The sequence below is a fragment of the Salpingoeca rosetta genome, assembly GCF_000188695.1.
Source record: "Salpingoeca rosetta unplaced genomic scaffold supercont1.5, whole genome shotgun sequence".
Lineage (NCBI taxonomy): Eukaryota > Choanoflagellata > Craspedida > Salpingoecidae > Salpingoeca > Salpingoeca rosetta.
In genome coordinates, this window is record NW_004754929.1 from 1572876 (window position 1) to 1584886 (window position 12011).

The 12011-nt window shown below is 54.9% G+C and overlaps 2 protein-coding genes across 2 annotated transcripts; both read right to left on the minus strand.

Moving 5' to 3' along the window:
- Positions 1-335: 335 nt before the first annotated feature.
- Positions 336-6149, minus strand: PTSG_02413 (uncharacterized protein). The gene is made up of 17 exons (XM_004996847.1): positions 5949-6149; positions 5542-5563; positions 5209-5267; positions 4995-5060; positions 4709-4777; positions 4342-4396; positions 4028-4107; positions 3546-3638; positions 3197-3258; positions 2923-2957; positions 2647-2738; positions 2309-2431; positions 2077-2161; positions 1864-1953; positions 1380-1630; positions 1069-1180; positions 336-892 (listed from the first exon to the last, which is right to left on the minus strand). The coding sequence occupies exons 1-17, from the start codon at positions 6066-6068 to the stop codon at positions 369-371; spliced, it is 1938 nt and encodes a 645-aa protein (XP_004996904.1). The 5' UTR covers positions 6069-6149; the 3' UTR covers positions 336-368.
- A 162-nt stretch (positions 6150-6311) lies between these two features.
- Positions 6312-11432, minus strand: PTSG_02414 (uncharacterized protein). Its single transcript, XM_004996848.1, has 9 exons — positions 10587-11432; positions 10043-10323; positions 9813-9883; positions 9322-9491; positions 9114-9185; positions 8870-8942; positions 8653-8714; positions 7152-8310; positions 6312-6694 (listed from the first exon to the last, which is right to left on the minus strand). Exons 1-9 carry the CDS (start codon positions 11004-11006, stop codon positions 6561-6563), a joined length of 2442 nt encoding a protein of 813 aa, XP_004996905.1. The 5' UTR covers positions 11007-11432; the 3' UTR covers positions 6312-6560.
- Positions 11433-12011: the final 579 nt, after the last annotated feature.

Below are 12011 nucleotides of genomic sequence, written 5' to 3' on the forward strand. Positions count from 1 at the left end.
GTGTGTGTGTGTGTGTGTGTGTGTGTGTGTGTGTGTGTCTGTCTGTCTGTCTGTCTGTCTGTCTGTCTACGTATGTGTGTCTGTCTACGTGCTTGTGTGTGCGTGTGAGTGTGTGAGTGTGTGTGTGAGTGTGTGTGTGTGTGTGTGTTTGGTGTGTGCGTGTGTGTGTGTGTGTGTGTGTGTGTGTGTTGTTCACCCTTCAGTTCTTCTCCCACACCGTCACGTGTCACATCATCACCCCCACACAGACCCACTTACACACTCGCGCACGCAATGCCTGAATGACGTTTACTTCCATCACTTCCCACACACACGCACACACACCCGCGCGCATACACACACCCGCGCGCATACACACATGCACACAATCAAACAAGGCCATGCTTCTTCTTGTATGCCTTGAGGTTGAGGCCTCTCCTTCCGGACTTCTTACCCTTGGACGCTGCTGTCGACGACGACGATGATGATGATGCCAAAGACGCCGACACGGGCGCAGGCATGGACGGCGTCACCAGCGACGGAACAGCCATGAGGTCTGCACTCACATCAATATCTGGCAGCTCAACCCCTTCCAGCTGGAAGTTGTGCAAGTCCGTGACGTTGGCTGACTTCTTGGTCGCATCGTCCGCGACGGCTGGTGCCGCTGTTGCTGTCGCTGTTGTTGCAGAGGCACCCTCTTGCTTCCCGTCCTGTGCACCCTGACCACCCGCGTTGGCGTCGCTATCGGTTCCCGTGCCCGTCATGCCCTCTGCGGCCGCTTGCGACGCTGCGCTGCTGCTGTCGGCACCACCCTCTATCTTGTCCTTGTCCTGACTATCCTTGCCCTTGGCGTTGCTGGTGGCATTGAGGTTGCGGCCCTTCTTCGAGAACGCGCGGCGACGCTGAAACACATCTGACCAGCACCAATACAGGACAACAGCACAGCACGGGGGATTGTGACGTGGTGCACGACAACACTATCAAGGGCAGAAACAGGGCAGGGGGCCTGCGGACGCCAATGACGCAAGCTCAAGATAGTGCATGTGTGTGTGTGAGTGTGTGTGAGGCACAACAAAGCCGTGGACTCACCATCGGCATCGCGCGTGCGGGTGCGCTCGCTCAGCAATTTGCGCTGCAGCTTCTCTGCCCGAATGTTGCGTTCGTTGAGCTTGTTCGTGTCAAACGTGTTGGCCCGGCGCCGCTGCAGAATGGGGAGTGCGTGCATGTATGGGTGATGTGTGAATGCGTGTATGTGTGTGTATGCGTGGGTATCCGTGTGCACGTGTGTGTCTGAGCGGGAAAGAGATGCCACTTGTAACGCATCAGCAATAAGTCCACACGCAGAAGCACATGCACACACAGAATCCCCCCCCCCAAAACACACACATACACACACGCACCTCTGCCTCGGACTGCTTCTTCCTCTCGAGACGGTCGATGGTGTCGACAATGTCTGTCTCGCGGCGCGTGAGTGCCTGAATCTCGTCCCTGAGCGCCGTTGCCTGCTCGTCCTCGTCCTCCGCCACGTCATCGTCGTCATAGTTTTCCTCCTGCCGCAGCGCCGCCCGCCGCTCAGACAACTTCTGCTCCTTCTCCTCCTTGGACGCCTGCACCCGGTGCATCTCAAGCCTCAGCCCGTCAATCTCACGCGCTGCTCGTGGGTGGATGTGTTTGGGGGAGTGAGTGTGAGAGTGGGTGGGTGGGTGAGTGTGTGGGAGTGAGAGTGTGTGGGAGTGAGAGTGCGTGGAAGTGTGGGAGTGAGTGAGCGAGAGCGAGTGTGTATGTATGTGCACGTGTGTGATTTGCAGGTTAGAAGGACCGTTGGTTGTGATGACGGGCAGGTCAAGCACACGGCAAAGGGCACAGTCGCAACTGTCAACGAACCGAGGTTGGTGGTGGCGCACTCGCACTTGCGCTTCGACTCAATGGTGTACAGAATGTCTTCGCCAGTGCGCACGCGCGTCTTCAACGCCTCTGAAGCGTAAACAGGCGCAGCAGTGCCATGAATATGAAGGCAGAGCACGCAAACGCATGCACGCACACGCACACGCATATCCGTAAATACAATTGCACGGTCCCATTGCACACGCAACGCACCAAGCTCAGCACGTTTACGGGAGACGTCATCAGCAGTCGGAAACGCCATGTTGTCCTTCTCAATCGCCGCCTGCCACTTCATAAACTGCCCCGGGAGAAGAGGCACATGTGTGGTGTGCGTGGGGAGGGTCAGCGGCGCCCAATGCACGTATGGAAACGTGACCAAAAGCGAGGTTAGACACACACACACACGCGCACACACACACACACACACACAACCCAGCACGCACACCTCTTTCTGGAGGATTGGTCCGTTTGAGACAAACGACATGCGAAACGGGCGGCGGGAGCGGCCGTGCTGCACGAGCACGTAGAAACGCGTCTTGGTGCGCTCGCGGCCGTCACGCAGCTCATACTGTTCCACGTGATGGTGGTGCAACAGGTGGTGCAACAGGTGGTGCAACAGGTGGTGCAACAGGTGGTGAGCGAGGGCGGAAACACTCAGCCAAAGGTGCGAGACGCAGGGAGCTGGCTTTGTGTAGGTATGACAGTGGGTGGAGGGGGTTGATGATCGGGCAAGGTGAGGTGATGCTGGAGGCACAGATCATTGACACACGCGTGCGCACACACCAGCCGCTTTTCTTCCACGCGAACAATTTGCCCCAGACGATACGTGGACACGCCTGGCTGTGATTCCCCAAGGTTGATGCGAACCATCATGCCTGCAGGCACGCACAACGATGCACGCAAAACGATGCAGGCGAACATAACAGCGAAAGTGTGAGTATTTGTGCGTGTGGGTGTGTTTGTCTGTGTGCGTGTGTGTGTGTGTGTGTGTGTGTGTGTGTGTGTCGTGGCGAGAACAGATTGCACTGGTCAACAACACAGAGCACAGCAACGACGAACCCGCAGCCGTCTCGGGAAAGTGCGCTTCGTGGCACCTGCATGTGGTTGGATGGGCGTGCGAAAATGTGTGCGTGTGTGTGTGTGTGTGTGTGTGTGTGTGTGTGTGTTTGTACATGTGTATGTGTGCGTAGATGTGTGCCTGTGAGTAAGTCAGAGGACATATTCAACGCACGGCATGTCACGGACCATGATGAGTCCTGTGGAAACCAAAACACAATTGTAAAGCCCAACAGCGCATTTCTCCCCGCGCAACATGTTGCGCACCAGCACGCACCATTCAAGAAGCTTCGTGCGGGTTGCGCGGATGGACTCGAGCTGCTCCAGCGTGGCCGGGGTCTGGTGGTGGTGGTGGTGGTGGTGGCCGTGTGCCGAGGGACATGGGGAGGGGCGAAGTGAGCACAGTGGAGGAGGGAGGCAGCCAGGACACGGCCCAAAATCACGCACGCGACGTACATCGAACCATAGGATCAACACAGCGAAGCACAAGACGCAGTCAAGTAAAAACACGCATCCACCGAATCGACTAATAACCAAGCACATAATCAAAACACACTCAAGAACAACAAACAGCAAACCATACACAGCCCACAGCACAACACACAGCGCCACAACGCAGTGCGCACCTCGTCTTTCTGCGGTTCAATCTCTTCCTCTTCCTCCAGCGCCGTCACCATCTGGTTCCCGCCAATTTCAGCCTCGTAGTCAGACTCAGCCTCCTGCCATCACCACACGGCAATCACACGCGGCGAATGGGGGTGGGAGGGGAGGAAGCACACGACGTATAGTGTTGCGTTGGGTGACAACAATGTCAGCGTCGCATCCAGAGTGCACGCAATACATTGTTCCTCATGTGCAATGTTGTCAACCAAGCAGCCTACCCCCTCTCAACGCACACCCCTCCCCTGTGTCACACACACACACACACACACACACACACACACACACACACACACACACACACACACACACACACACACACACACACACACACACACACACACACACATACACACACACAAACTTACAAACTTACAAACTTACAAACTTACAAACTTACAAATATACAAACTTACAAACATGCACACGCACGAAATTGCTGCCCCACCTCTTCGTCGACGTAGCCTGCACCCTGCGTCTCGTCCAGGTCTTCCTCTTCGTCCTCGCTGGCCACTGTGGGCTGGGCGCCTGCGCTCATCACCACAGCAGAACGACAGACGCCGTCATGGGGGCTTGGTCAGACACGATATTCGCATTCGGCAACCGTGACATAGTAGGCACAGGAGACAGCAATGGGAACACAAGCAAAGAGAGCGGCCGGGTGTGCAATGGACGCACAGGATCAAAGACACGACGGCACAGTTGCAGGCCGACAGACGGAGCGCACAATTGCTTGCGCTCAACATGCATATGTCCACGCACGTGTTCGCCGGGGCGATTTGCGCCGAGCCGCCGCCTGCTGTCGCTTCGCCTTGCGCTGTGCACATACACGTGAGGATACCGTCGAAATGAGCGACAGCGCTGCGTGGAACACATTCCCGCTGCGCCCGCTTTCACTCGCACCTGTACATCATCAAACGCACGCACACAACAAACTCACAGACACACACATAACTCTGCAAACTTGCATACACTCTACACACTGCACACACACACATAACTCTGTAAACTTGCATACACTCTACACACTGCACACACACACACATAACTCTACAAACTTGCATACACTCTACACACTGCACACACGACATACACACACACACAACATACACACACACTATGCACAAACCTTGATTTCCCGCTCCATCTCCCAACGTTGCTTCGCCTTTTCGCGCTCTTCATTACGACGGTTGAGTTCCTGCAAACAAAGCACGTCAATGGTTAGTGACATCGCGAAGGTGTGCGGCACGTTCGTGGCACGTGAAACAGGCACGGAAGTTCCCCAAACAATCACACACCCGTGCACTCACACACAGGCGTTCATGCATGAACGCAGTCACAACTGCACACCCGATCAAATGCTCTGTGCCTGTCTCTATGAACACAAGCAGGCAAGCACACATGGGCCCGTGTACCAGTTCGCGCTCGAGCTCGGTCAGGCCTTCCAGGTACTTTCTGTCCTCCTCATCGACATACAAGTCCTACAAGACCGGGGATTGGCGCGGCAAGAACGAAGCGGTGAGAAGTGAGATCAAATGTGGCATAGACCATGGTGTGTTGTTGCGAGTGCACCAAGCACGAGCACCAAGCACGAGCACGAGGAATCATTAATGTGCACTTTGAACCCACTTCGTTGTACTTGTGTGTGAACACATCATCGTCGGAATCTTCATCTTCCTCGTCGCTTTCTAAACGTACGGTGCACAAGCGCGTGTATTTGTGTGTATTTGTGTGTGTGTGTGTGTGTGTGTGTGTGTGTGTGTGTATTTGTGTGTGTGTATTTGTGTGTGTATTTGTGTGTGTGTGTGTGTTAGCATGATCGGGGGGTGAAAGGGACGGAAGAGGGAGTATGCGAGATGATCAATGGCAGACTTGGGAAGTGAGCGCAAGCGCTCTTCAAGCACGAAGGGCCCTAACGACGCGCATGCACACACCACACAGCTGTCGGTACATGTGCCTTACCGACGATGACTTTGGCGCGTTTCTAACGAGGTCGACAACAATGCCATGATGGGGGCAGCAGAGAAACATGCGTGAGCACACTGTTTCGCGTCATATGTCCGTGGTGGCAACCGGTATCCACAGATCCACGCACATGCACACATGCAAGCACGCAGGTATGCAGCAACACACACACACACACATGCACACACACATGCACACACACACATGTACACACACACACACATGTACACACACACACACACATGTACACACATGCACACACGCACGCACATTCGTACACACACATATTCGTACACACACACACACACCGAACCACCAAACTGGACACATCCAATCAACCAGCAAAAGACAACCCCAACACACTGGCCACCGCGCACGAAAAGGCAGTCCACGCATCATCATACCGCAGGTGCCTTGCGCCGTTGCGAGGCTGGCTGCTTCTTCTTGGTTCTCGATGTTCCCATCAGCATCATCTCCGCATCCGCAACGTCCAAGTCGGACCCGGAGTCAGACGACGACGACATGATCCTGGCTGGAGGCGGTGGTTGTCGTTGTTGGTGCGAAGAAAAGCGAGCAGCGGTCGGCGGCGGGAATTTTGGAAGCGACAGCAAGAAATGCGTTTCTGCGATTGTGTGGTGGTTGTGGTGTTGTGCTCCTCCTCAACACCTCCCTGTCTTGTCTTGCCTCGTGTCACATCATCGTGACACTCTTTGTTCACCCACCCACACTCACGCGTGTTTATTGCCACCGCGATAACAGTACAGTTGCAGGTAATGACATGGCAGAGGAGCAGTCTTTATTAGATGTGGATGCATGTAATGATGTGTAAATAAACCCCACATACGCATACAACAGCAACGGCAACGGCAACAGCAACGCGTTCTTGCGATCGCACACACATTCGTAACAAGCACAGGTTCAAGCTAACCAACACAACAAAAGCAAGGAAAAAACAAAGGGAGAGGGGGAACAGGGGGGAGGGAATCGAGTATCTACGCTATGTGTATGCGCCGCAACTATTGCGCGGGAACCTCAAACGTGAACACGCGGCTGTCTTCAGGAAGGAGGCCGTTTGGATCTGCAAGCACATGCACCTGAAGCATCGGCCTTCCGTCCGCGCCGATCATTTCCCGCACTTGAACAGGAATCGCTGCAATGGATGGTCATGATTGTGTGAATGAATGAGGAGGGCGAAACTGTGTTGTGGCTGACGCAAAAACAAAAACGCTCGCAACACACACACACACACGCACGCACATACACGCATACAAACAAACAAACATACATACATACATACATACATACATACATACATACATACATACACGCATACAAACAAACAAACATACATACATACATACATACATACATACATACATACATACATACATACATACATACACGCATGCAAACAAACAAACATACATACATACATACATACATACATACATACATACATACATACATACATACATACATACATACATACATACATACACACATACATACATACATACATACATACACACATACATACATACATACATACATACATACACGCGCACGCTTGCATTCGCACCGCAAGCACACCAGCACCTCGCACTTACGTGAAAATGGGACTGGAGCTGTCGTGGCGCACGTTGACGCGGGCGATGACAAAAGCTGGTGGTCGCTGTATTGCGCCGTGAGAGCAGCGGGTGTCGCAGGTGTGGCAAGTGTCTGAGAGGACCCTGTTGTGACGGCAGCATGGGAAGTAGCCGCGTCATCACCACCATCGCGGTCATCATCGGGAAAGGCGGGGCTGGATGCGGGCTGCAGCATGTCGTCGCCGTCAAAGTCCTCCGAACGCAGTGCACTGCCACGTGCATCAAAGCCACCCTTTGTCGTCGCCACCAGCGCCGACACCTTACCGGCCGGGCTGGCCATGTGGCTGGTGTGCTGTGGGCCCATGCACGCGGCGGGTGCTGTTGCTGCCGTTGCTGCTGTTGCCGTCAAACTTGATGCCGTGGACGCCGATGAGCGTTGTGAAATGTCAGGTTCGCTCATGCACACCGAAGCCGCGTCATCGTCATCATCATCATGCATGCCGTCATCACCACTGGCACACGCGCCATCATCTTCCCTTTCGCTAAGTTCACTGGAGCCGCAAGAGCTTGACTGCTGCTGCTGCTGCTGCTGGTTGAAGTGATGGCGATGAGGCACTTCGACGGCAGGCGAGGGTGGGGATTGGTGTCGTTTCTGCTGCTCCTGCTCCTCTTCCTCCTGCGCCGCCTCCTCATCGTCTCGCTGCTGCTGCTGCTGCTGTTGTTGTGTAACAGGTGGTGGAGACGATGCAGGCTGCTCATCGTGTGCCACCGGCTCGGCTTTGACGGCTTCGGGCTTGCATGGCGACTGCAGCGCGTGTGCCATGACAGACACAAACAGGCGTTGGTACAGCTGCTGTGTGGAGGCGTGCAGTGCCCCCTTTGCCTCCTCCGCCGAACGACAGCTGGCAACGAGCAGCGCCGCCTCTTCGCCCTCATCTTGCATCCACGCCTTCATCTCCGCTGCTGGCGGTCGTGGCAGTGGGTCGCAGTCAAGGTTCTCAACATCCACAAACGGCATGGACAGCTTGGCACCGCACGTGCCGGTCTCTGTGCCGTTGCTGTTGCTGCTTGGTTCAGAGCGCGCGTTGTACGTGTCAAGGCCAGGGATGTTGCGCAAGCGGCCCGTCCACACAAAGGACGGCTTCCGGTGTCCGCTCGCAGTGCGGGGGCGGTCAAACACCTATCAACGCGTACATGGGAGCAGGGTGTATAGAGCGGGGTGGCGGGGTGAGTCGGTGTGTGAGTATGAGCGCATGAGAGAGAGAGTGTGTGTGTGTGTGTGTGTATTGCGCGTGTCTGCGTGGACGTCTGGGTGAGTCGATGCGTGAGGGCATGAGTGTGTGTGTGTGTGTGTGTGTGTGTGTGTGTGTGTGTGTGTGTGCATTGCGCGTGTCTGCGTGATGTGCGTGTGTTGCGCGTGTATTGTGCATGAGCACGTGTCCGTGCGTGCACGAATGAATACGCACGCAGTGTGATGTCACATCGACAGAGGAAGAAAGAACACGCCCCACTGCCGTCATACCTTGTTCACCAGCCCAATGGTGCAGAGAAAGTTTGCAATGTCGTACAGACGCTTCAGCCGGGCTGTCGAAAGAAGTAAAGCAATCGTCAGGCAAACGCATGAAAACAAACCGTGTCAAGAATAGGCTTTGAGCTTGGCTGTTGTGTGTATGTGTGTGTGTGTGTGTGCTTTGGCGGTTTGAGGGGCAGGTGGCAAGTCGTTTGTGTGAAGGACTTACTCTGATATCTGGACGCGCCTGGATCCCCCTCTTCCCCGAGCAGGTCTGCAACATCCTCCAGTCGATCGACACGCTGCAGACACCAGATTCCAACGCAACATAAGCACCACCTCGAGGCGCATGAAACTAGCACAAGCACAAGGGCAGGCACAGGCACACGCTCGAGCAGCTCAAACACACACACACGCACATATACATGCAAACACAGGGCTCTGGCGAGGCGAGCAGTTTCACACAAGCTAACCGTGTCCTTGATGAGGGAGGCCACAAACAGAATGGTGAGCCTGGCCAGGACGTTTGACCGGTTCGTTTGGCTCTGTGATATGAAAGAAACAAAGAAAGCAGGATGATTACAAGAAGACGTGAGTGCACAGGAGGATAACAGCAGCAGTAGTGGTCGGATCAGCAGAAGCAACGCGTGCGGCGCAGGCCACCGAGCATCACTCACACACCAGGAAGGAGGGGTCGCTGATTGCGGCAGCTGGGTCCTTGCCAATGGTTGCCAGCGTGGCATGGAAGTTCTGAATACCAAGCCAAACAAGCTTGTTGCGGCCACCGCGGCGTGCAAAGTTCAGTGCCTCCAACAAGTTGATAATCTCATAAAGCCGGCGGCGCTTCACCTCTGCGTTGCGTTGGTGGGTGTTGGTAGTGGGCGGGTGCAGAAGCAGGGGTGAACAAACACGAATGCGTGCACTTTGTAGCTTAGGTGTGTATGGGAGGTAGGGCAAGTGGCGGTGGCCATGGTGGTGTGCGTGGTGGTGGTGGTGGTGGTGTGCGTGGTGTTGGTGGTGTTGGTGTGGGTCGTGATGGCCAAGGTATTGGTGTGGGTCGTGGTGGAAGACTTGCTTCGACACAGACAGTAACACTCATCCACTGCCATGTGCCACACAGTCCCACGACCACAACAAACATGCAGACGAAGAGAGACAACACAGGGACGTACGAAGTAGCTCGGAGAGAATGCTGAGAGGCAGCACAAACGGAGGGTTGAGTCGAAGCAACACCCCCAGCACCCTACATACATGACGGCGGTGGCACGGACAAGTTGATGACATTGTGTGAGGTGCTGCCGACCAACGACACCATGGAGCATGCAAGACAGGACACAGAGAACAACTGATGACATAAACTCCCATGGACACAGCTGCACACAGCACACAACAAGCACAGTACCGCAGGGTGGCCAGTCCAAGGGACTTGTCGTGTCGACCGCCCTCCTTGTCTGAGTTGGCTTTTGCGGAACCGGACGAGCTGGCGCGCCGAGCCATCTTGGGCTTCTTCCTCGGTGCGTCACTGCTGCGGGCAGAAACATTGGCAGTCTTGTTGGGCGGCTGTCGGTGTTGCTCCCCACTGCGCCTCTTTGAGGACCTTTTCTTGGAGGGATTGCTTGAGCGAGAAGGCGCTGAAGCCTCGGGTTCCTCATCGTCCATCTCGTCAATCAGCCGCCGTTTGACCTGTTGATGTGTTTGTACGTGTGCATGTGTGCATATGTGTGCGCGTGTGTATGTGAGTGTGCATGTATGAGTGCGTGTATGTGTGCGTGCATATGTGTGCGTGTGCTCATGTCAATGTTGCTGTCAAACCGCATGCAGCCCATATCTGGTGGAGGCAGGTCACAGATATACATGTGAAAATCGTCACACACTACAAGCAAAAGCACACGTAAACACACACACACACATGTATCGACAACCTCTGCTCACACATACACACACACCGGCTTTGCTGATGATGATGATGTCGCTGCTGTTTGTCGAGAAGAGAATTTTCCCTTGCGATGGGGGCTGCAGAGCTGACTCAAGAGCAGCAGCCCCTCTGGCTGAAAGGCATTGACGTGTTGCTGTTGAGCGGACGGCGTCGTGGAGGTGCTGCCTCCTGCTGCTGGGTTGTGAGCTTGCTGATGTGGCTGCTGCTGTGGAACAAGGGTCGGAGTGGCGTCGCTGAGAAGGTGGTTCAGCTGGTATGGGAGCAGTTGGGGAGACGAAAAGTGGAGGGAGGTGTACGGCGTGGCCCCAATGCGAACAGCGAGAGACGGGTCTGCCGCTGGAGAAGGGGATGCCGTCATCAGTGTGGCTTGCGCGACGCTGCTGTTGATGCTGTTGTTGCTCTGACGAGCGTGTGGAGATGCTGTCTCCATAATGTGCTTGGTGCCGGTCGCTCGACAAAGGAGTGCAAGCACGCGGCGAGGGGTCGGGTAGTGGTAGAAGTCGTAGTAGTACAAGTCTCACAGAAGGTTTGTGATGGGAAGGGAGGAAGGTGGTGGGGTTATCGATGCTGCAACAAAGAAGGAGGCGTTGGTCGAGAGGTTGTTGTTGTTGGTGGAAGGGAAGGGCGGCTGATCGGAATGGCAAACGGCTCGCACAATCAGGAACAAACAACACTCCCCGCCAGATGCTTGATGGTGAAATGATGAGGAGGAATGGAAGTTCTCGCGCGCGCACTCTCTGTCTTTGACCGGTGTCAGCTTGCTTGCTTGCTTGCTTGTTCTCTTGCCGCAAAGCATGGATCAACGGTCAAAAGGGTGCCAGCGGAAGAAGGTGTGGCGGTGCGGTGTGTGTGGCGCGGGAAGAGAGAGAAGATGCGGCGTGTCAGTGGCGCCAAACAAGTCCGCTGTTTGGCGGGGTTTTGGGTTTTGCGCGGTTGCTGCCCCTGCTGAGTCAGCAGAAATCCAGCAAGAAAAACGGACAGCTGGCTGGAGAGACAGGATTACGAGCAGGCGAACGCTGTGGAGGGTGTTCATTCTCCACAGCAACGCGCCACGCACATCACAGCACTCACAAGCGCAGGCAGACGCTGCTGACGCACTGCCATCCACACCACACGACATCATGGAGGAGGGAAAGGACAGGATGGATGATGCACAGTTCCGACAGCGATTGCGCAAGCGGCGACACCAAATCAAGCTTGGCAAGGCCACGGAGGAATACAAGGCATACCTCGCCCACGTTCCGAGGTGTGTGCGTGCGTGTGTGATTGTGTGTTGTGTGTGTGTGTGTGTGTGTGTGTGTGTGTGTGTGTGTGTGTGTGTGTGTGTGCGTGATTGTGATTGTGATTGTGATTGTGCTTGCACACCATTCTTCTTCTTGTTGTTGTTGTTGTTGTTGTTCTTCTTCTTCTTCTTCTTCTTCTTCTTCTTCTTCTT